Source organism: Botryllus schlosseri, chromosome 5 (genome assembly GCF_051294905.1).
Source record: "Botryllus schlosseri isolate E-star chromosome 5, Bs_hap1, whole genome shotgun sequence".
Classification (NCBI taxonomy): Eukaryota; Metazoa; Chordata; class Ascidiacea; order Stolidobranchia; family Styelidae; genus Botryllus; species Botryllus schlosseri.
The window spans coordinates 16404928-16430123 of NC_137240.1; the positions used below are offsets into that span (position 1 = coordinate 16404928).

General features: G+C 41.5%; 2 protein-coding genes across 2 annotated transcripts in view; one reads left to right on the top strand and one right to left on the bottom strand.

The window, feature by feature from the left end:
* LOC145439241 (uncharacterized) overlaps positions 1-5135 on the bottom strand; it is a 49613-nt gene extending 44478 nt beyond the window's left edge. The window contains exons 1-4 of the mRNA XM_080316740.1: positions 4690-5135; positions 2503-2552; positions 1914-2219; positions 142-276 (exon numbers count right to left, since the gene is read on the bottom strand). Of these exons, the coding sequence (XP_080172866.1) occupies positions 142-276; positions 1914-2219; positions 2503-2552; positions 4690-4814 (616 nt within the window). The 5' untranslated portion in view covers positions 4815-5135. The remainder of the gene's footprint in view (positions 1-141; positions 277-1913; positions 2220-2502; positions 2553-4689) is intronic.
* Positions 5136-6946: 1811 nt separating this feature from the next.
* LOC145439244 (mitogen-activated protein kinase kinase kinase 13-B-like) lies at positions 6947-24013 on the top strand. Its single transcript, XM_080316743.1, has 16 exons — positions 6947-7232; positions 9767-9864; positions 10571-10726; positions 11038-11224; positions 11293-11487; positions 12831-12922; positions 13531-13597; positions 13654-13812; positions 14607-14715; positions 15558-15667; positions 15727-15834; positions 18243-18373; positions 20405-20478; positions 21648-22107; positions 23179-23224; positions 23283-24013. Exons 1-16 carry the CDS (start codon positions 7105-7107, stop codon positions 23353-23355), a joined length of 2193 nt encoding a protein of 730 aa, XP_080172869.1. The 5' UTR covers positions 6947-7104; the 3' UTR covers positions 23356-24013.
* The last annotated feature ends 1183 nt before the right edge of the window (positions 24014-25196 follow it).

A 25196-nucleotide genomic window follows, 5' to 3' on the forward strand; every position in this document is an offset into this window, starting at 1 on the left:
ACACCAATATCATATTGTGATGAAAAACCGAACAAATAGATCGAAAATATATGAAATTTGAGCAGGGTATCAGCGTGTTTTGCGTTCACTTTAACGCATTCCCACTTTTGTGCAATAGAAGTTTTGAAAGCAAACGCTTACCTTTGTTCCAGGTAAGGAAAACATCTCTTAATTTTGTGAAGTCCCATCTTGACATATCGCACATTTTCGAAACGTAATTGAGCGTTAGTAGGACGCTGCGTTGCGCTATTTTGTCCTGTTCGTCGACTTTGTTATCTGTGATATCATTGAGAACTGCATGTTAGAGTGGTAGGTGTTACACATACAATAAATCGGCCCAATCAGATCAGGTATTGTATTTTAACGAATATATCATACGTGCGGACTATCGGGCATGCAGGGCTGAATTGCTGAGCCCATATTTTTCGGAGTTAGTTGCGTTTGCAAATCGTCTAATGCTTGAACAGAGAGCGAACAGTTTCGTGAATAGCAAACCTGAATTTACCCCGTATCACGAAACGCAACAGCGAAAGTAGCTGCAGCGAATGCCGTAAGGTGACAGAGGAACGGCGATACGGATATTTTTTAGTCTAAAAACGAAAATGTTGCTGAGTGAACAGATTAGTGGTGGCCTTTGGTGCGCACTGAGTACAGAAAGAGTATCTGAAATGCGCGACAAACACACACAACGGCACTTTTCTCACATTGTTATAGAAAAGTATACTCGCGTGCATTCCATTGAGAAAAATGCATCGGCACGCAAGAAAAAAAACGATTTTCAAAATGAGAGAATACGGCGGCGGTATGTTAGCACTATACGCGCAGGAATGGCGAAATTTGCTTACTACGAATGTTGTAGTCAAATAAATGCGTTGCTGTCTTGCGAAGGAGCATATACAGATGCAGTCTGTCTACTCTTGCGCCCAATGCAAATTCTTAATACAGTCTCGACAACTTCGATTACTAACTTATGGTAACATATAGTGTTCTGTATGATTCGCCTCTCAAATTTTTGCTTGCAAAAAATTACTCCGGTTGGCCAAACGGATTTGACATGTCAAGAGTACGAATATTTGACGACAGTCATGGTAAATTTCCAATGAATACTGGTCAGCTCTCTACTTTACCGGACCGCGACCTGACATATCGATCTCGCCATTCGTCACATGCCACCTCATTTTGTCGCTTGTTCTGTTACATTAACTTCTTTTACTTTTCATTCAGTGTGCATGTGCATACCTCCTCTTTCCATCGCCTAGGACCAGGTTGGCGTCTGATCTCAAAGACTACCCCAAGTCGTTTCGACACTTTCCTGTCTTGAAGGAAGGTTGAAAATGAGATTGCGATATATACCGTTTTGGAAATAATGACAAAATATTGCCAAATATGGTAACGCATAGCGTTCACGATACGGGGCTTCGGTAATTAAGTGACCAAGCGAATCGTAAATGAGTTGACGCGGGGCCTACGTAGACCCCGGTTGACGTCACCGATGATTCAAAATTTTCACGTTATATTAGACCCAGCGTGGTGACTCTACGGTTGATATTCGTGTGCAATAAGAGTGTAACTGGTAAATTTCCTACGGCGACGACACAAATATGAATGACGTCACAATCTTGAAACCAAAATTAGATTGGGGTAAGAAAGTTTTTGGCCCCTCTGGCTAAGTCACATTTTATGTCTGACACATGACCTTCATCTCGTACTATTTGCAATACTGAGGACCGAAATCAGACGGGGACGAGACCCTCTGACCAGTGACCACTTAACTGTTCAGTATTAATGCTTGACACACTGCGTTTTGTGTTCAAAACTATATTGTATTCAACTAATATCGTGAGTAAACCTATACTGTGTGTTAATCATATGTTACAAATACATTTATACATATACTTAACAGTTTACACTACCTTGTTGATCAGTAGCTTCTAACGACTGCATCGACTTTGACATGTTCCTGGAATTCTTCCTGCGAAATTCGCCCGACTCCACCCCGTCTTTTTTTCCCTTTTTTCCGTCGTCACTCCGTCGCCTAGCCACGTTGAACTTTCTCTTCGGGGTCGATTTCACGTCGTCACTTCCGGTGTGGTGTTTGGATTTCGACGACCCGGAACTTTTGACGGCCACGACCGGCGACACGGTCATGCCGTCCGCGGATTCGGTAGGAGCGCAAATATTCTTGATTTGTGTCAAGGTCGGAAACAAGGGCTTGTCGCCTGGCGGAAGAAGCGGAGCGATGAATAGATCGGCGGAAGCAGGTTGTGTGCGGATTCACCGGTGTCAACAAGTTGTTTAAGGTCAACTGTTACGTCACTACACCATAGAAACGGTGGTAATAAATTCAATCGAGCGCATTTGCCAGTGTAACACCGGAAATGAAACATCCACTATTTAAGAATCAGACGATGTTAATCGAGGTGGTAGCACACTGCTATATAGAATTCATCAGCCGCCACAATATCAAAAAAATACACGTTGATGTTGTGTAAACTGACTTACCCAGCCCGCATGACAAAGCGATGTACTTGTATATGAGACATTCTGCATACCTGTGAAATAAGTATCGGGATTATGCTTATGTTCTAGCGAATGTGTCACAATAACACAACTCGACAGGTTTCAATGCGCGGATATGGCACTCGATCACCACGGGCCAGAACACATCAGACAATTTCGGAAACATGGAATTAAAATAAACCTACATTAGAAATGATAAATTCAGAAACAGCGTCCGCTAAGGCGGAGTTGAATAACGCATTGAACATTGTAACATCAGGACAAAACTTATAAGCAATGCTTCTCTGCATTCCATGATGATTCATTCAGCAAGCACTATTGTTATATAACTACGTCTTACATTCACGACTAGTAAATTCAGGATTCCTATCTGTTTGTCATGACTTTATAGTTTAGACCAGGGATTCCCAAAGTGGGCGATATCGCCCCCAGTGGGCGATTTTGAGAAACAAAGACGGCTTATTCATTGTATTACGTTGACTAAAAAAGGTCAGCCCAACGGAAAGTAATTTTTCGAGTAATGTCACGGAAAACGACCCTTCTTACTCAATTTACCAGCGTTCAGAGTTACGCGAATAAATTTCCCATTTATATGTCCCTTTTTTCGGATCCGTAAATATGGGGGGAGGGGAGGCGATAATTTGTGTCGAGCTTTTTAAGGGGGGGGATGAGTCGAAATGGGTTAGGACACACTGGTTTAGACCTATACAGACTGAAATACGATATATGAGCAAATAACACTGGCTGCATGGCGACTTGAGCCACACAATAGACAACAACTGTTACCCGGTGCTAAATATTCAAAATAACGATATTGCCCAATCACGCCAGTATAAATACTAAATAGGTTACCTCGAGAATCTTTTAAACCGGTTATGTGCCTGTAAAGTTTCCAACTTCGCGCGTTTACCTCATTGGGATTCTATATTCTCGCAATAGCATCTCATTTTACCCCAAGTATTTGTCCTGGTCATTTCTGGACAGTGGACATACTGCGACCTACAGGCCTATTCAGTGCGCTTACTGGGTAGTGCACTAGTGTATCTTTAACTTGGTGAGTGCAAAAATGATAAATACTATGGGAATACCAATATTTCCTCATTTCGTTGAGAATTTCTAGCATTAAATCACGATAGCCGTTATTGGCGATATATTATACGGGAAGCGTGTTTATTTTCTGTTACATAACTCATATTTTCAGAGCGATCCTTGAGCAAGGCGGAATGAATGAGTCTGGACTACATAGGGAGTATCAAATTTCACTAGTCATTGTCAACACTGTCGTTAGAGTGTAATATTGCAGATATTTCCCACGCGGCAAAGCTTGTAGCAATGGTGACTTTATATTTATAGCCATGTATCCGTACTTTACTAACCCGCATACCACGACATGATAGTTTTATTTCACTTGCCTATTGAATTATGTATGTTGCATATGGAATAATTCACGCGCTGACAATATACAAATTTATGCGCTTATGCCTTACGTGGATTCCCGTCGACGGCGACCTATCACTTTGTCAAAATATTTTTTTATTTGCAGAAAGTTACAGAGAGTGCTGCGACTGTGCGAGTGTGCGTGATGCATTCGTCATGCACGCATGTGATATCTGTGGTAGTACTATATGTTCCAACGTATTTCCACATGTATATGTGGACTCTGATGTGAATTATATGTAATGAAAATATTTCTCATCCTTGCGCCGTCGGATCATGGTAACTAATAGTACGAAAACGCAGTGTAGCCTAAACCTACTCGCGTTAATTGAATAAAATACGTCATAACAGCATAATTGTCTCAACTTTCCCGCCATATGATGTGACTCCGAAGTTAGCACGCAGTCACGACTAGCTTGGTCATGATTTCCGGCTTTAATATTCGCGTTTCAATCTGCATGACACGCAAAATGACTCAGAGCTAGGACATTGATGTCGACTATTTTAAGAATGTTAAAACACCCTGTAACTGAAATCACTATGAGGAGGTGATCCCATTTGTTTACTATGCAGCATCCGTTTATATTGTCATTGTCCCCGGTTACGGGCGGCACGTAACCGGGTATGCGAATGACGCTACTTTAAAACCGCATCAGAGGAATGGAAAGAAACACAGAATTCTTCCATTCGAATTCACTGAACCGAGATCGCGGAAAACGCCAATTGTCTTACATCTGGGCAGCTGAATGATCCTTCGACAAGTTATTCCAAAATCCACTCGAGCTATCAATCCCCACTGACGATCCACTGGAAACGAAGTCATCAACAAGTTCGCAGGTGGCCTTCAAGACCTCCATCCCAGAGTTCACCCTCTGGTTCCTCCAACTGTGTATATACCAATCCGAAAGTCGACAATTTAATAAATTCTTGAATAACTTCGATCGATCTGAGATATGATCCACAATATTTTATACGGATCTAAACTGACTACCACTAGTATAGTGACGTCTGAAATGGAGAAAAACTCTCTACATGAGCCAGAGTTATATGAGGACCTGAAGTTGACATCTATGTGAGTCAGTATATATCCTCGGTTACCTGGTGTATATGTGAAAACAAGAAGGAAAATACGATTCATAGACGAAAGCAATAACTCATTCAATAGCCCACAACCGACAGTCCTGCCGAGAAGACTCATCAACAGTCTGTTGTAGCTGTGGCAGGCTATTTCACTGCTGGCAACCGGATGTTCATTCATCAATAGAAATGGTAAGCAAATGGGCTGTTTGCTGTCACCTCGCGTATATGAAAATGTACTTAGAATGAGACCTACGGTATTCGACGAGTATTCACTGCTCATTACGTGAAAAATGTGCTAGCCGTTGGCTAATCTGACTAAATTTGAAGTAAAAAACAGTGTCAGAAAACTCTTCAATGATTTGATAATCTCGCTATCCAACCATAAACCATAAACCATCGACGCATTGTTAATTGTTATCTATCCATCGAAGACTCACCTTGGTCTATGCGTACTCGGATATCATATTATTGCCGGATATATAACAGGGTCATAATGGTCATGATTACTGTCCACACCACCTCTTGAATGTGGTCATATCGTTTTGATTGCAAAATCTTTTTTTGGATATTAGTGCAATTTTGATTTTAGTGAATACAACGTATATGTCTGTTTTCCTTTTTTCTCTGTTCTTCCATATTCCTTTCTATGCGACATTTGCCGGTCGCCGTCCACCTTGGAATCGGTTATTACGAAAAGGAAATTAACAGCCAAGCAGTAAAATACAGGAGATATTTCCACCAAATACTACGCAGTCAAACCACATTTTATGACGAAAAAATGCTATACCCAAAACTTCCTTTCTCCAAGGTATAATATATTGTTCAGCTACCGTTAGTAGGGTATGATTGTGCGCTTTGGTGTTTTTTTTTGTGGAATCAAAATTCCCTAACTGGTTGGTCGTTCGGCATCCTCAGCTGTTCATTCCATCGCATTGTGTGTCTTACATATCGCATTATACATGTTGTGTGTGTCTTCGGCAGATGAAAATATAATATGACGATTGATTGATTGATTGATTGATAGAAAACCGCTGATTTTAAAATTGTTACCGCAAATCTTGCTGCGTTGACTAAAAAAGATCACCTTTCCGACTCGACTCGATTCCAGGATTATCCAATTTTTAACGATACTGCTGTGGTGTTGCATAAAGAACGACATTTAGGCCAAATGGTTTTTCTCTCTCTCTTATCTCTCCCTTCTCTCTCTCTTCTCTCTCTCTCTTCTCTCTCTCTCTTCTCTCTGTCTACAGCAAAATTTCATTGAAACCACTCAGTGGTCTTGTGACTACTACGAGTAATTGAAGCGTGACGAAGGCAAGTTGTTTATGTGGTTGCTGGCTCGGGAGACTAGAGGCAGATGTTGTATTATTTATGAGTACCAGATCTACAATGTATATGATATTGTATTTGTAAAACTACTATGGTTAAGTTATATTCAATAAAATGCACTTGCATTTTTTCATACCAGGCGATACCTTGAGGGGTTAATGTGTAATGAGTATTGAGTCTTTAAGTGAACAGTACAGTGAGTATATATACCATCATTCATAACCATAACTAAATTTCCCGTTGCAATCGCAATATTCATGTTAAAGTTGATAAAGGTAAATAATGCTAAATCTTTCATTGTCCAAATGCCTCTAGTTTCCCTTTGCATCAATGATTCGATCTTAGGCCTACTATAATGATGATATATGAAAAATTTACGGCACTTCCAGTTCTTCGGTATTCTCCACTGACAGGCTCCACTCTGCGACCAGTGTTCCCCATGATCGCCATCGTTTAGTGTTCCCCGTAAATCATGCAAGCTTGAGATTACCGTACCATTGGGTGAAATTGAACTTATCAACCGAATTTATTATTATAATTATCTACCTACTCTTGAGGAATTCTTTGTATAGTAGATTGAAATTAATTTTCTTTTCAATTCTTATTAGTCATAGTGATAATTATAGCAATATCATTATTTGGAGACGGACCGTACCGGTACCAGTTGACAATGGCAAAAGAAGGCGTAAATAAAATGTGATATTGAATGGTCTTTAAGATTTGCTGACCTAGTACGCAATGGCGCTGTCGAATGAAGCAATTGCAGAACCAGTCGAACTTAAAACAAGCCTGAGCTCTGTCACTGGAAATGGTGCTATCACAAGTCCGACATATGGGAGTGATTGCAACTTGGACTTTGCGCAAAGGTATTATTTTGTGTCTTCATGTACATGCGGATAGTTGTAGTATTTCATTTTGTCCTTGTAGGTTAATCACAGTAATGTGTTGCAGTTAAATATTGAAATACGACCTACGGTACACAGGCCTATGGCAAGTTTTTGTGGAAACCAATTCTTCTCAAACAAGCAGTACTCAAGTGTAACTCATTGCGCAGGTTAGGATCAATACTCGGCCTTGATGCTATATTATATTTCCTACTAATGTTCATTTTATATCACAATGCTTTATGAACTTCATTTTGTGTCCTGAATGAAGTATATCTTTGGATAATAAAGTTATATTCATTCGCAAGGGGACATTAAATAGAGTGTGAAAGCTACCAAGGTCTTACGTTTGGATGTCAAGTAAAATTTGAACTCGATGTTTGAATTTTTTGTGTTGATAAATACATCATCTCGTGAGAATGTATCACTATGTTGATTACTATTATCAATTTTCATAGTTTAATCCTGTGACTCCCAACCGCGGCCCCCAGCTAGTCTTCTTGCGGCCCCCACAAAAATATTAAGAAATCGATTTATGACATAAAATAAAATTTATATTTATAAAATACTCTTGCTTGGCTTGGAGTTTGAAGTTTTTAATTAAAATTGCGGGAAAGTTGTGAGTAGAGTGCTAACGTTACGTCACTGTTGTTTCAATGCAATGTGCCCTAACTTTCCAGTTGAACGAGCAGTAGCTATAGATATAGGTATTGATAACTAATCTAAGGATAGATGTACAACACGTGACTCGTGGTTGAATACGCCGAGATGCGTACTGCTGAGCCGGCTAATAGCAGCATAATTGGTAGTCCTATAGCTCGCGACCGAAGCGTCCGAATAATTTGATATGTCCGGTCTTTATTGATATGGTGCAGCACTGATTCCAAAAATACGAATTGCAATCTCGCCAGGGCAATAAAACTATTCCAAAGTTGCCGCCGAAGGTCGATCGTTCTGAACAATTGGAGCGCGGCAACGCAATGACCATAACAATTGCCAATGGCGTCGAGCGATTGTTCGGAGCAATGCCTATTTTCATATTTTTATGACTATTTTGTGTTCGTTTCATTGCCTTGGCCATATTTAAATTTGTATTTTCTGAATCAGACATATTAAATTTGTACGCTCGGATTGCAAACTATAGGACGACCAATTACGCTGCTTTTACCGGGCTCAGCAGTAGGCCTCTCAGCGTTTAAACCGTGTGTGATGTGCTGTGCAGTGTGCGTCAATCCGTATGTTAGAAATCTATGGTCAAGGCAAAACCCGGCAGCAGCTGTCCAGTTCTCCTCAATTTTACTCTATTTAGTGAACTTTCATTGATCTAAAGCAGACAAAAATTCTGTAGAGCTGCAATCATTTGGTCAAGTTGATACGTGCGTTGATGCTTTATAATAGGGTTACCATATTTTGGAAATCTGAAAAGAGGACACTTCTTAAAAATATTCAGACTTAAAAAACTGGTGGAAGATCCTGAAAAAATGGTGAATATTCCCCACTTCGTGGTTGGTTGACTACAAAAAATGTCAACTTTACTGCTCAGCTCCCGAAATACCCGCGGGAACTTTACTTCAGTGATGATTTACTGTATCTCAGTCGATTTTGCCCTGTATTTAACCAAAATTCGTAAAAAGAGGACAAAACTTCAAAAAAGGACATTTGGGCGAGGACACTTTCAAAAAAATCGAAAAACAGGACCAATCCTCTCAAAAGAGAACGTATGGTAACCCTACTTTATAATTTTTGCTATACTTAATGAGTGTATTCGTGCGGCCCCCACCGTACTCTGAAATTCTAAACTTGTCCCTGACACCAAAAAAGGTTGGGAACCACTGGTTTAATCTGTGAAACCTCAGATTATTTTTTGACTTGTACCAGAACCAGTGACACGTGATAGGTTTCGTCAAGACGACGGGAGGCCGCATTCTATTCGCTGAGATAATACGTTCATGCCGGGCCGAATTGTTTCTTGCTTCTGTTTTCTTGTAATGAGCTATCTGATCCATACTCTGTGAAGAAGGCCTTGTAAAAGTTATCGCATCTCTTGAGGAAGATCCCCGTATTCCACAAAAGAATCTATAAGACGCTACCAACACATAGGTCTATGACATTTGTTTTGGTCATAAGTTCTACACTATTTATATCAAATGAAAGACGTATTAGAAATGAAGAAAATAAATAAGGATATAACTGGTTTTAATCAGCATCATCTTCTGCTCTATTTTTGTCATCCACTCCACATCATTTACCTTCTTCCTTGAGTAGGCTACTCAGCCTTTGATGTGTGTATACTGTATAGCCAGTTATTACTGCTCTCTTCCAAATAAAAACTATTCCGTGGTTTCACTGTTTATTGGACTGCACACAAGGATGATCTCACCACTATTACTAGATATGAGGCTCGGATTTGTCACAAAGGTCTCCTTGGTATGAGAGCATGAAAAACATTTTCATAGTAATAACTTATAATTGAAATATATATCTCTGCAAGTTCTCTCATCTTTGAACAATTTCAGCCAACTCTCCATCCGCGGTAAAAGATCTGACGGGGAAGGAACTGGACATTATAAAAGGAGTACATCAGAGGAATCTGAACCATATGGTTCTGTGCAAAGTAAAGTACCTCTATTTATACTTTTTCCCAGGACCGTTATTGGGTACCTCAAACCCCCAAGTAGGGGGGGTTTAGAAGCTAACCCAAAATTATTATGTAATTCCACAATATAGTGTAATTAATAACAAGCCCCCCTGACAAAGTGTAATTACTAATTGAATATTTATTCATTGCATACCCTTAATTTCCGAATACGTCATCATCCACAGCTTATGGGGAGGGGGGGGGGCTGACGAAGTGCTGTTTCAGTCCTGTTTGCTCCCATATGTTGATAGCACTGATTCCTCATCATATTGAACAATACTCTACTCTACAATGCTATTGCTCAAATATTTCCATGAATTAGTAAAAATCATCACTTAGAATTTCCGATAACCCATAATTGTGAAACACTTCTCATGGGGATCCTGGCGTCGATATTGGTCCTTTGGCATAATTATAAGCTTTATATGTGGAATGTGGGTTTAAATTAGAGTTAGGGTTGAGTTGGGACTATGGAGTTATACGCTCAAGTGTCACATGCCAATCTGTTGTTTTTCATTGTATCAGAATGTATCACATGCTGAAATGCCGGGCAATCGTCGAAATTATGATTTTCTCTGTGCTGTGGTACCTATATCATATGATATTTATTATGATTGTATGAATATCGATTTGGTATCAATCGTCCATGGTTGTCTTACGCGTTTCGTTTTGCCATTCACAGATATCGAACACTCCAATGGTGTCGGACGTACGAGGCAAGATGCGTCCGACAATGCCAGTATCAAGACCGCGACCCGACAGAGGACGCTCGGTCTGTGGGGCTGCATGGAACCACTCTGGTCGATGTTTGGCAAACGAGATACCGCAATGCTAACAGGTCTGAAGTCATGTTGAGTAATTCTTATCTTTCACATGCACTGCTGTCGAAGTAGGTGCGTTTCTCTATGTCTTTGTTTGATATGTAGCACTACTCTGACCCTGAGTACGTTGGTCATATCGAAGTTTGCATTTTGAAGCTTTGTGTCAAATTTTACTTATAGTTAAGCTATCATAGAAACAAATAATGTATGGAACATATCAAGGTAACTTAGCGTCACGATTGATGCATTTGTGTTCTGTGGCAGTTGGTGGTGTAGGACTTATTTGTTTAGTGCCCTGCCGGTATTGACTATGTTTTGTTTTTGCCAGGCCATTTGGAGATCCCATTCGATAGCATCACGGATCAAGAATGGATAGGAAGCGGTAGTCAGGGCGCTGTGTATTCGGGGAGATATAATAACCGATGTGTGGCCGTTAAGAAAGTGAAACGCCAAGACGAAGCTTTGAAGGCGGCTGAAATCTGTAAATTAAAGCACGAAAACATCGTTTCGTTTATGTGAGCCAAGATCCGATATCCGCCGGTATGATGTTGATTTTCAAATTTTGCCAAACGTATCATTTCAGCGGCATATGTTCTAAATCGCCGTCGTGTTACTGTATCGTGATGGAGTATTGTGGGAAAGGACCCCTTTACGAGGTATTGCATAGCGGACGCCTCATCACCCCAAATCTTCTGTTGGACTGGGCCAGGCACATCGCACATGGCATGTCGTATCTACATCAGCATAAAGTCATTCACCGAGATCTTAAATCGCCAAAGTACAGTCGCCGTTTGTGCTATGTAACGTAGCGAGTGCATGGGTGTTGCTCGATTGGGAAGGTCGCCATAGCTTGCTATAATTGCAATTCTCGGGTTAGATGGCTATAATTGCAATTGTCAGGTTTGGGCACATTTGAAATGTGTGTTTGTGAATTATGCTGGAATAATTGTAATTTGATGTGTAGATTCGTATATGTTTTGAAGAAATAAGTACAGTATCTACAGTACTCGACTAGCAATAATGGCATCTCAGTAGTTTATACCTAGCCCTTATAGTCACTAGAATTAGTAGATGCTGTGGTTTTGGAAATATAACACCTGTAGCATTGTAATGAATATGTTGTTTGATATCGGAGAAAGACAGGTAATGTTTAGACCTGCAGCTAGAACTATGCAACCGTTTTCTGTACTATAATATATTACTTGCATTTTGGGTAGATGAGTCATGGAATGGGTTTGTCTAATGAAGATCATAGAAATATTCTCCTAACATGAAGTGGAGCTTATGAATATTGATGAAGTATGACGGCTGTGCTATAATGCAGGCTTTGTTGAGTAACAGCTGTGCACATGGCTGCTTGTGTGTGGAGCACTGGAACATGGAATAGGCTACTACCTTTGTCTTAATTTTGCTTGCTAATCTGAATTGGTATGAATCATGTTGGGTAAGATTGTGTTATCTTGAATTGATCAGATGCTCATCTACTAAATGCATTAAAAATGGATACTGATGTTGACTGTACCACCATTCTAGCCCTATTAGATATTACTTCAAATTATATACATTCATACTAGTAGCACATTTTTGGTTTGTATATGATTACCAGGATTGATGATTTTACAGCAGGCTACCAAAACGATCAAAACAATCAGTTCTTAAGGAATTAGCCTGTATCAATGTGAACAAATGGAACTTATTTGTAATCTATGCCACATTGTTTAAGGAAGACCTTGCCTCTTACCCGTTTGAATTTTTTCTTTGCTGGCCCCTGTCCTGCAGGCTACGCCTTTTCGTTATACTGACTTTGTTGTCAGATATGCCAGCAAGCAGGATAATCTCTGTACTCAGCCAGTACCTTAGTAGGAGCCTGATTGAGTTATTGCAGGCAAATAAATAATCTTAATTGTCCTACTGGCATGTAGTGAAGCAATATATTCAGACTTTCTGGTAATGTAACTTCATTCAATTATGATTGATGACAATATGTAATTCGCTGTAAGCTCCTAGAAGCAAATTGCTCTTAATGTTGAACGTACGCTGCATGTGGCTAATTTGTACAATTCCTTGACTTAATTTCTACACGATTTCTCGAGGGTAATAAAGTATCATACCTATTCTCAGTGTTCTTGTGACCGACGACGATATCTTGAAGATATCCGATTTCGGAACGTCAAAGAAATTTGACGATGTCAGCGTCAAAATGTCTTTCGCAGGTCAGTCAAGTTTCCTAACCCGAGATAAAACTGTTACTTCAATCCTTGCTAGGCACGGACATTGATGAGCAGAAATCATCACCCGCATTTATGATAGTAATTGTGAAAAACGGATTCTATTGACAACACCGACAATGGTGCAGAGTGACATGAATGATTCCAAAATTGAATTGCACTTTGAACCATGATCTTGGTTAGGTCAATGAGCTCCTATGTTTACTTAATGCTGTCGTTACATAGAGGACTTTGCTGACACTGCCCAATTAGTGTTTATGGTGAGACAGATTGACTGCTGTGAATTTTAATAATTACCGTTCTTTAAATAAGGCTAGTGATTCGATTTGCGCATGGAGATATATTGGAGTCTTATTCGAGTTGGCAGTATTTCGAAATACCTGTCGCTACTCAGTACGCAGAGTTGGATAATGTCATTGGACGCATTATGCATGGTGTGCATATGCACAGATCTCGGGTCTGGGCTATGTGTATCGTGCATTGCTAAGCTACATGAGCCAGTATTTTGTCGCAGAAACAGGAAGAGAAAAATTCAAAAAACGTCCTATTCCTATAGTCATACTCGTGTAGCAATGTAACATTTCCGTCACCAGGCACGGTTGCATGGATGGCTCCGGAAGTGATCAGAAACGAACCCATCTCTGTGAAAATAGACATTTGGTAACTCGCAATTAAGAGAAAAAGTCGAACGGCTCTTTAACTGTGTCTCTCCTCAGGTCCTACGGGGTGATTCTGTGGGAGCTGCTGACCGGTCAGATCCCGTATCTGGACGTGGACCCGTCGGCGGTTATTTTTGGCGTCGGCGGCGATTCTATGAGTCTTCCCATTCCGCAGTCGTGTCCGGAGGGGTTTAGATTGCTGATGCATCAATGCTGGTGAGTTTCTGAACTGATCAAGTTCTAGAGGTGCTCGGTAATAAAGTGCCTACGTTTTTTTTTTATGGTACTCTGTAGGTTTTGCCTTCTTGCATAGTTTACTCAAGTGCTTGTGTTTTGAGACTAGCCTACTTCCGCTTCTGAACAGTTGTTTTTGCAAACTTACCTACTTTTAAACTTTGGAATTTTGTAAAATAGAATGTAGTTTTAGGGTCCGTTTGCATCACGGTTATAATAGCCAACATGGTTAAACGGGGGGCAAATTGCTAAAAAGGAGGACGTATGGTAACCCTAGGACACGGTCACTGAATTCATTTTCCAATAATCGCAGCTACTTGCAGTGTCATCGACCTTTTTGTGTTACGGTAGCCAAGAGGTTGCACCCCGCAATTTCAAAAATAGAAGCCTTGGATTAAGTGCTGAAAGTGCACAACCTCTTGAGCAAATCTAATTTTCGAAATCGCTACTTCTACTTGTACTTGAGTAGAAATATACATTACTTCCACTTCTGTTACTCAAGTACCAATGATAACTACTTTGACAAGACTCAGACATGAGCCGAGAAGAGCATCCTGTTCATTGGCATTTTCGTAATAGTAATTGGTAAGTACTTGTCTCCGCGACACCCAGCGAATAGGCAAACGACCCCATGGGGGTCTCCCCTGCTTTTGATACAGACATTTGTCAAATATTGTTGAAGTGTTACCACACCTGCTAATCGCTATAGTATTCAAGTACGGTGCACGTTGGAACAGAGCAGTCCAGCTTCTAACAACCGACTTCTCCACTTGCAGGAGACCGAAGCCCCGTAACAGACCCAACTTTGAACAGGTGTTGCGGCACATCGAAATTGCTGCGGCTGATCTCTTGTCCACGCCACAAGAATCCTTTTTCAAATCCCAGGTATTTGTCTCGTTTGCCTTAAAATTGCAAAATACTTCTACTTGAACCGAATAATCAAGTACATTGCATCTACTCCGACTGGTTACTTTTGAACGCTTACACTCGGAAAGTAGCCTGCTAATGGTGAGATCGACGGATGATGCTAGCCTACCCCACATGCGAGATTTTACAGCTCTACTACCATTTAAAATGAGCAGCATATCAGCGGCTGCTAGCACTGTCACTTACAACTAATCTTCAACCCATCTGTGAATGTTCCAGTTTGTTACATTGTGAGAGAGTTGACCGTGTATTTTCTATCAACTGTGCTGGGATAGGAAAGGATACGTCCTTTTCGGAGGTCATCTTATCTGATCAAACCCTAATCTGAATCGGTAGGTGTTATATATTTATTAACTGTAGCCTATCGATGAAATTGCAAAAAAATAAACATCCATCGTAATGCCGGAATATGAATTGTTTGTGTGAGGATTGCAAATAGTTGAATCAATGTTTTTATATCACGGTTGTCAGATCACACAGAGCTTTCACGGCCTAACACTAGGCCAGATTTTGGCTTTTCAGAGACGTGATAGATGGAATTGTAATATCGTATTAGTATTGCTTGTTTAACCATAGGCATTTCTATAAGTATTAGTGGTAACTTGTAATTTATTTAATATCATATGAAACTGAATGATCATTCGTGCATAAACATTATAATTAGTCATCACTGTCCGAATTGACGTGGACAAAAGTGGCTATTTGGTGCCGCATGGTGCAAAATCTTTGCCAGACTGAAAACTGCCAAACTACTGCCCCGGTCTGCATCGCCATCTCTGTCATGTATTCCTCATACCTAGGCTGATTGGCGAGACGAAATCACGGCCTGCTTGCAGAATTACAAAATCAACGGCACGCAAATCCACAAAGTCAACGATAATCTTATCAAACAAAGACAGGAGGAACTGCGGTAGGCCCGAGAGTATGCGGTGTGGTTTACTTGTTTATGCAACACGTCATGTTTCACAGGCACGCGCAAGACATACGGGAGCATTACGAACAGAAGCTGGAGCACACCAACAACCTCTACCTTGAGCTCAGCTCGTGTATAATGCAGTTGGAAAGGAAATTGTCGAGGTTTGTGGGGGAATTGTTTGTGTGATCTCCATTGGATTGACGTCTCAACACGGTGCAGAAAACAATCCACGCTGAACACAAATGTTTGGATGAGCATTTTTCATCTACTGGTACATTTAGTCTGACTGATTATGAAGTATATGCACTTCTGTGCGAACAAGTTCATAAACGTACGGCACAAATTTCGTGCGGATGAAAAGTGTGCATATCTTTTACTTTTGCCGACTAGCAATGATTCAAATTAACTTGATACCAGGATATTAAGTACAGTGGTTCCTTAACTGTCATTGTGATGCATTTGTCAAAAGTTGTTGGGCTGAGGAACCGGCTTGTACAAACTGTCAATCTAGTTAATTGATGGTCTAGTGTTTTTTAATTAATTGCCAAGCAACTAGAACACATGTGTGGTCCTATTACGTGAATCGGGATACCGGTGTTCTGTTGTGTGATGTTCTTGCAGCCATTGCTAGCTCATAGCCATCATTAGTAACTCGAAACCCTCGTCCCATTGAAATCCCAATTTTATATCTCCGACATTACCTAGGTCCTAGACCAGTGGTTCCCAACGCGGGCGATATCGCCCCCCAGGGGGCGATTTCGCGGTCTAGGGGGGCGAAAATATCGAAGGGGGCGAAAACGGACGTAGGGGGTCGATGGCGCGTTAAAACGGCTACATGGAGTCAGGACCGTAACTGCCGCACCACAAACCCCCAATTTGGGGGACGAACTCGAAGGGGCCCAAAATCATTTCGTGAATTAACATAAATTACAGAGTAATATTTTAAAAAATTCTTCCAACTTTTTCAAAAATTTTTCGCGCTGGGCGCGATTTAATATTGTCATATATATTGATTTAGGGGTACCCTTCCCCCAACAACAATACGCATGACTTATGGAAATGAAGACTTTGACGACGGCCGTTACTGCGCCACGACGCTCCAAGACATATTAAGTTATAGGCCATGTAACATACGACTCCGAGAAGTATGCCAGAACGATCAGCAGCGAGAAGACCTTGGCCGATTAGGAATGCCCTTGTGCTGACCGAAAACTTCGATATATATATACATATATGTTTTATTGTCCATAGGCGCCCCAACGAAAATTTAGCTGTAAAAGTGTAATTTCGATGTCGAGCCGAAAAGTTGGCCTTTTTCGGTTCCCAATATTTGGGGGGGCGATGATCGGTGTGGAGCTTGAAAAGGGGGCGATGAGTCGAAAAAGGTTGGGAACCACTGTCCTAGACGATTTGTAATTCAGTGAATTGTGTTGGCAGAAATAGTACAGTATAATAGGAACAGTATGAATGATGTGGACAGTTTTATGCGACCACTATGAATGTGATTCCAGCTCTGCATCACATCGAAGATTATTTTCTATTTTGTCGACCATACCTATTTCATTGCGCAAAGCTGTGGGCTGATCACGACTTCGCAGACATGTCATTTACAGTAACATGTGTAACTTTGTAATATGTGTTTCGTATGCTGAGATACGACTGTTTGAGGTTTACAGCATTCCTCATTGGAAAATAGTACCAAAACTATACTTCTTAATAGATTTCCGTGCCTTAGTAGTGGCAAGATGTATATACATTCACTACTCGGAAAGATCATCTCTGACTGCTGGACTCAAAACATTAGAATCATTACTGGATTCAGTTAAGAATACTCGAATGGATATTTGAGTTAGTTAAGTCTTCTCATTTTCTCTTTCTGTAAAAAGCCATACAAAGCTGTAACTGCACCTTCCTTGTCCAGCAGCATATGCACATCATGCACTCATACTATGCATATGCACAGGCTGTGTATTTCATGAGTCGGTGTAGGCCCTATATGCCGCAAAAACATCGAGGACATAAACATACAACGTCCTATCCTATCCTGTAATTATTTGAGATTGGTTTGAGCTGATGAAATGTTTGCAAATAAAATGTATGGATGAGTCTAATAACAGTTGGAAAGCACTGATCTCATAATGTATTGTCGCTTGGTCTACAGCAGTGGTTCTCAACCTTTTTTAGACGTGCCCCTCTTATTTATGATAGTGAAAAATTTTGCGCCCCCCTTATTGCCATATCAAAAAATGCAACCAGAATGCTACCAATCCCAACAGATAGTTTGAGGGCATTGAAGGTTATGACTGTTGATGAGGGAATTCTCTAATATGAAATTCGGACTACACAAAGCAAGAACTATCGATTGTAGGTAATCGCGCAAAGCGCAAAAAGATTTTTTAGTTAACCGCCGCTTCGCGCCCCCCTTCAGATGCTTTCATGCCCCCCAGTTTGAGAACCACTGGTCTACAGCAAGCATCTTGCAGTCTACTGGTAATGGCTTTGCGCGACAACCATTGGCCTTCTATATAGCTCACTCATGCCGTCTTGAGTAAACCTATGGTACATTTAGGACATCGGAAGGACAAGGTTCAGTACAACCCATCGCCAACAGAGATGACCATTTCCTCCCGTCCGGATCGAACTCGGCAAAGACCCATCGCAGGCACGGCAGCCGGGGCAGTACGGCCCGAATTCTCGCTGGTAAGACTGATAGTGATAACTTAACGTTCGGTCTTTTGGCGGCGTTAGGCTTTGAGAAAGTAAACAGCAGATTTGGTCAAAGTAATCATTGTGGATACTCAAGTCAAAGTAGTGATGTCCAAGCCAATGTATTTTTGTCCTTGATGTTTTTTTTGCGGCATACACACCAACTCATGACATACACACGATCTGTGCATATGCATGATGTGCACATGCTGCTGGACAAGGAAGGTGCAGATACCGGTATGGCCTTGTGAGGATTTCTAAGTCTTGCACCAACCCTCGATGCTATCCCGGTAATGCTGAGCGCCAAGCGGGGAAGTCATGGATGCCAGTGTTACTAATCAGTAATCAGGTCTTTGGTCTGACCCGGCCAGGGATTGAACCCACGACCTACCGATCAAGAAGCCTAACGCATCACCATTACACTATCTTGAAGCTATTTGTCCGATTCTCACCAGATCAGACGCACAACCAGATGCGATCATTGTAATTTCAAATGGTGCAAGCACTTTATGAACAACTGTGCATATAACATGCTAGAATGTACATTGTACAGTGTACATTTATACAGGCAGTGGTGGCTAAAACAAATTCAGTCAAAAAATAACCCTTGGAGTAAAAAGATCTTTATCTGCAGTCTGATGACGTTCGATGTGATTGTGTACTGCCCAATCTCCGCGTAGTACCATAAGGACACACCGTTTCTCTGCTTTGTTTACATAAGCTTGATTATGACTGTTTGAAACGTGTGAATGTGGCGTCAGTCGTGCACACTCCAGTTGTGAAGTGTTTGCGTTCAATTGTTGAACTGACGGGTAACACGGGCCGCCGAGTTTAGATTGTGTACTCGCGACAATCGCGTTGTCGATTGTCTTTGGCTTTGATTGGACGGCTGATTCTATACGCGGATGCGTTATGAGACGTATACGTACTTTGTATACTGCCAACAATTTTTCATAGCCTGATCGCTATTTGAAAACTTGCGATGTATTTGTGACATCCTGCCTCGTGATTGAGGGGATCAAGTAGTCACTAATGTCAACTTAGATCTGAAAGTACTGAAAGTACTGTGGCAAACTCAAGTATACATGAGGCTGGAAATTGAAAGATTTGAAATATATAATGTGTAGTTGGGAAAAATCATTCTAGTGAAGATGCAAGTATCCCATATATTTCGCGGCAAATTTCTAGATCCTGCGACAGCTTGCATCACTAGTATCAATATGACGGCATTGTTAAGGCTTATGTTGTTTAATAACTATCTTCGCATGTGCTATGGAAAACAGACCCATGAGTAATACAAGCGCAAAGAAACATCACGGACAAAGTTGAAGTACTGTGTTTCCGACTACCTTTTCCTGTTATGCCTGTAAGCGAGAACACAATTAGTCTTTTGCTTGAATCACGTAGCGCGGGTTTCATGGCGTTATGGTAAGTTGCTGGTTTTGTGATGGGCTCGTGGAGTTTTCCTTGCGATATAAGTACGGAAAGAATGAGACTATGGTGACAGTATATAGTTGAACTCGGCCAAATTATGTCTCTTTCATATTCTGTGGTACGAAAAGGTGGTGCAATTTTCCAGGTTGTACGTAACTGACAAAAAGCTGAGAACCACTTGTCCGCGTGACCACTCAAAAGACATTGAAGTAGACCTACTTTTTTACTGACCACCTCAGACTATATATTGACCGACAGGTAGGACTGCGCTAACTCATAATTTACTTGCCGTCTGCCGACTTGAGAAAGCGCCTAATGTCTTACTACAAAAGCGGTCATATTCTGAAAAGACACCCGATTTGGTAACGACGGCTTTCCGCTTTGCATGATAGGCAACCACGTTATGATATTTAGAGATAACCTGAGGAATCGATCGGTCACAACTCACAAGTATCACTGAAAAAGGTGGCGATTCTGGTCAGTGGTCATGCCAAGCTTGTCGTGATGGTTTTGTGGTAGGCGCCCGCCGCCCATGGCTGACTGGGGCAGAAGTAGAGCCACTGGGCGAAACTATCACTTCTTTTGTTACAGAGCAACGCAGAGCGAATAGAATATACGGCGAAGGGCAGAGCAGGACAAGCTACGACTTGCATACACCCAACCTGGTGAGTGTGTTTCGTTCCATTGGTATGATTTTTACGCATGTTGAAAATTACCTTATGGAGTGGTTAGGTGGATGAAATAATTAAGCCTGAGAGTAGTGACAATATGTTGGGTGGGAATTTTATAGTATCGTTAAGGTGGCATGTACCTCAAAATGTTTAGGATACACATTTTAAGAGATTACACATTTTAAGAGATTCCAGATTGGCTTTAATATTTTCTATTCGAATTGGATTTGGCGATTGAATTCGATTTGTGATTTTAATGATTTTCAATATTCCTGCGAGTCCAGAGTGAATTTAGGACATTACCAGATTTGGACTTAGACCCGTTTGTGATACGAAAGGAATTCAGGATTTTAACTTGGATTTGACGGTTGAATCCACAACAGGATTTGCCCTTGAAACTCTTAAATCCTATCGTCGACGCCGGTGCGTAGCCAGGGGGGGTTTCGGGGGTCGAAAACCCCTCCTTTAGAAACGCGTGTTTCCAATTAGCGAGATTGTCCGTGCACAATGCACATTGTACTGCACAATGTAACGCGACACGATCTCCCGCTGAGATGATTGCGAAATCAGGTCATTCATTGTCGCGCGTTCGGCAATCCTTGCTAGCCTGATTTACCGCGTCACCTGCAAGCCTAATTCCGCTGGCTTGAATAATCGCATCTGCAATAGGCCCTGTGCGCACGATATCGTCGCTGGCCTACACAATCACATCTGCATTGGCTTGGTGCGCACGATATCTTCGCTGGCCTACACAATCGCATCTGCAATAGGCCTAGTACTTAAGATATCGCTAGCCTAACCACCGCGTCTTGGGCCTACCATGCTTTGGCTCCTATTTCTCGATGGCTTGGATAAAATGCTATTATGTATATGCTGATTAGCGATTGTGATTAAAGAGTGACAACCCTAATGAATTGATGCCACATTACTAAATTCGAAAAAATCGAACCCCCCCTTTTATTTCAACCCCCCTTATTTTTCGGCTGGCTACGCGCCTGGTCGACGGCAATAAAACTCGGGTTTCCCATTAAGCTGTGTTAAAATCTGGACGGTTGGCCTAGAAAAGTTGATATCGCCACCAAATTGTCAGGTAATGTAATACTCGATTTTATCCTACGAATTGCACTACGACCTGCTAAAATTTGTGCCACTCCGCTTCCCAGAACGCCATCCGGAGAGACCACACAGCGCCGGCCAGCTTATTCTCGTCTGCCGAGAATCCCATCACGTCAACATGCATCGAACGTTCGCTGAACCCCTCGCCTAACGACGTCCGTAGATGGTCCAACGCGGACCGGAGGCTCGGAAACGGGACTTCGCTTTTCGGCAGCTCGTCTGATTCCGACACGGGAGACCGACGGACGCCGCGGCGATCACGAGGCAGCCGTAATCCGTCCGTGTCCAGACTGTCGCGAGGGAGCAGAAACTCGTTTCACGTCAACAACGGAGGAACGTCGCCGTCTTTGTTGTCCGGGGTTCGCGCGTCTCTTCGTCACAATTCGTGCGATTCATTTCTTGTGCCGTCGCTTATGGCAAATGGTTTGTTTGGGTCGACTGCGGCGAGACATGAAGGCCTGGAAAAGTCACGGCCGCCGGTCGGTTACATATCCAACGCAACGTCGGGTAAGTTACTTGGTGTTACCGTGTGAAGTCACAGATATGAGATACGTCATTACCACTAACGTTCGTTTAGCTTTGTACTACGTGTTTCGTATGCTACGATACGACTAGTCGAGGTTTAAGGTCTTCCAAAGTAGAAAAATAGTATTGAAACTAATTATCTTAATTCGGTTTTAGTGGCAATGAAAATATAATTTCAGTACTCGAAAAATCGTGTATCACGGCTCGACTCAGATCATTAGAAGTAATACTCTTAGTCATTGTGGGCACTCAAGTAGAAATAACATTGTAAATTTTTTGTCAAGTCTACGTGGAAGCAGTGATTTACAAGTAACTAAAAAAGTAAGCATTCCAGATCTGCTGAAATGTGTTGGGTGTAAGAGGCAGTAGTCTAAAAACATAACTACTCGAAGAGCTTCTCTGAGAAACAGAACTTCAATGTACAATTGAATGGTATATTATTGAAATGAACAGCAATATTTTTGCCTGGCACTTGTGAGGGGTAATCATCAGCAACTAGCGGAGAGTTCAAAAGAACTTTTTATGTCATTCGTACCGCTGATTGTGTTGTCCCGGCATACAAATTCGAATAATCGTGTTCAACAGATGGCCTCAAGCTCAATAAACTATTTTTGATTATACACAAACTCCTACTGTAGACACATCGTATATATATTATTCAATTGCGAGTTCGCTCCGGCAGGAAATTTTCACTTGTACATTGCTTTCGTTGTGATAAATTGACAAAGTATGGTCATGTGGTCCGTACGTGGTCAGTAACGAAGTACTTATGTGTTTTTGGAGTGCTCGAACGCGTTCTGCCTACTCACGCTACACAACCACAACTAATACTTGATCAGGATTCGAGTACTAGAATTATTACACACAGCGTTATTTATAATGCAAATTTGGACTCGCCTTGGGATGCGATTAGGCTGTTTTAATTTGAACAAACGGATTGTTGATTGGCTTTGCCCGTACGTTTTCTGTCCTTCCTTTATTCCAAGACATTACAAGTCAGTTACAAATTCGGCTATCCCACCATCTTAAATCAGTGTATACTGTATATTGCAGCACCGCCTGGAAGATTGCAAAGAACATTCGACCCTTCGAGTCACAGGTACGGCGTTGTCTGTTAGCGACGGCTTCCGTTTTGTAAATATCAGATTGCATCACAGCGGCACAAGTCATTACGAAGACGACGATGAATCTTCTCACGAAAACAATACCAGCGACCGTTCCGATCCGTGAGAAGTCAACTTTGACCCCGTGGGCCATTGACAAGAGCGCTTCAAGACGCGAATTCCATTCCGAATGCAGCGGTGCCGTAGTCCGTAATCGCGACGGGGAAATGCTATTCGGATTCAGTACTGTAATGTGTAAACCCAAATGCGAATCCTGCCGACGGTAAAACTTACCGCTCAAGCGATCGCTACGGATAGTGGACCAATTGTCATTACGTTTTCATATTTTACTGTTTTGTTTTTTTTTAATTTGGAACATTGTGCCCTCGTTTGCCGAATCATTGTGACTCCATGCCTATTTCTGTACCCGAGTCAAGCGTCAAAAGATTATCTCAATTCAGCTCTTATTTATAACATACCCTTTATCATTGTTCCACTTTCTTTCATCGAGATTTCCGTTACTGTTGTCAAAGCCAAAACGATTGGCTGTTGTCACACGAATGCTGTTCGCTCTGTAACGGTGTCATCTCGGTTGGATAATTTTAATCCGTTTTATCCTACAAAAGCTTTCATCCTCAGCATTGTGATATCGCACGACTGGTATCGTTGTAGTATTGTGCGCTGTATGTTGCTGATGTCACTTACCTGTTGGGCCGTGACCGGCTGATGTTGATTGTAACTTCCCGGCGCCACGTTTTCATTTCGTAAAGATTGTTCCTGTTCACTGTCCGGTTTATCAGGGTTGGTTTAAGTAGTTAGGGATGATACTGCCGTGCAAGTAGCAGTAGCGCTTCCAAGACGTGCAATAGCTACTGCGGTAGGACTAGTAAAGGTCTGAAAATTTCCATATACATGTTATGTGGATCGGGACAACGCGTCTCAGACTGTTGACGGTGCAAGTAGATGCAATCTTCAAAATGATATTCTCTCATGGATGAAAAATAGGTGTATTGAACAGATTTTCACCCACCGTATGCTGTAAATCAGGCAGACGCCACTTTCACATGGCAAATTTAGTTTTCACATCCTTCCAGTGGGGAAAGTGTGTCAAACGCACTAATGCTTGTGTAGATATATCCCAGGCGAGGAGTAGGTTGGGATTTCTTGGCGTGGTACTAGAAAACAACCCACTCCACCCCCCCGGAATATATCTCGGTAAAAATGGCTGTATTCGACTCATTTCCACCCACTGTAGAGATATGAAAGTACAATTTGGTACCTGAAAGTCCCGTTTCCTTAATTTTCACCCAACGCTACGGTACAAAATGTTTTCAGTGTAAGACGCAGTTCTCTCTTAAAATTGATACAAAACTGTCCTAACGCTGCTTTCAAACACCAAAACATGTGAAAACTGCTACTTTTGAATGCTGTGCGACCTACTTGAATATGTATATTGCATATGCTGACTCCTCAGAAGAATATTTTTGACAAAATTTCTTCAATGATATGGAAGCTATTTCGCGCGGTTTGTTCTCGGATATTCAGATATCGCACTCTATTGATTAGTATTACCATCATCGTCACCAATTCTTTATGGGATGGTAGGCTATTTTAACTATGAGAAAGCCTATGTGTCACCAGCGGTTCGCTGAGTTATTTATTTCGGATCCACATGTCAAAAAGGTTTCACCCGTGCTTGGCGGAACTTCATCGTCGAGTGATGTTTTCATAATAGCAATCATCGCTGTATAGGGTTGTCGAGAACTACGCGGCATTTCCCCGTTTTCCAATGTTCATATTTTATCTAGTGATGGGCGCTGAACCGGAATTACCAGACAGTGCTGTAACTTTTTTGAAGGGGGACTTGTTTCAATGCTCACAGTATTTCAGTCATTATTATTTCGATTGTTGAACCTATTTTAAAATGTTGCTTGAGAATATATCATGAATTACCAAAATCTTCAGCGT

Coding starts and splice junctions, on each gene's coding strand:
- LOC145439244 (XM_080316743.1), top strand. CDS start 7,105: ATGGCGCTGTCGAATGAAGCAATTGCAGAACCAGTCGAACTTAAAACA. Junction 14,716..15,557: donor AATCCTTTTTCAAATCCCAG/GTATTTGTCTCG, acceptor CCTCATACCTAG/GCTGATTGGCGAGACGAAAT. Junction 18,374..20,404: donor TACGGCCCGAATTCTCGCTG/GTAAGACTGATA, acceptor CTTTTGTTACAG/AGCAACGCAGAGCGAATAGA.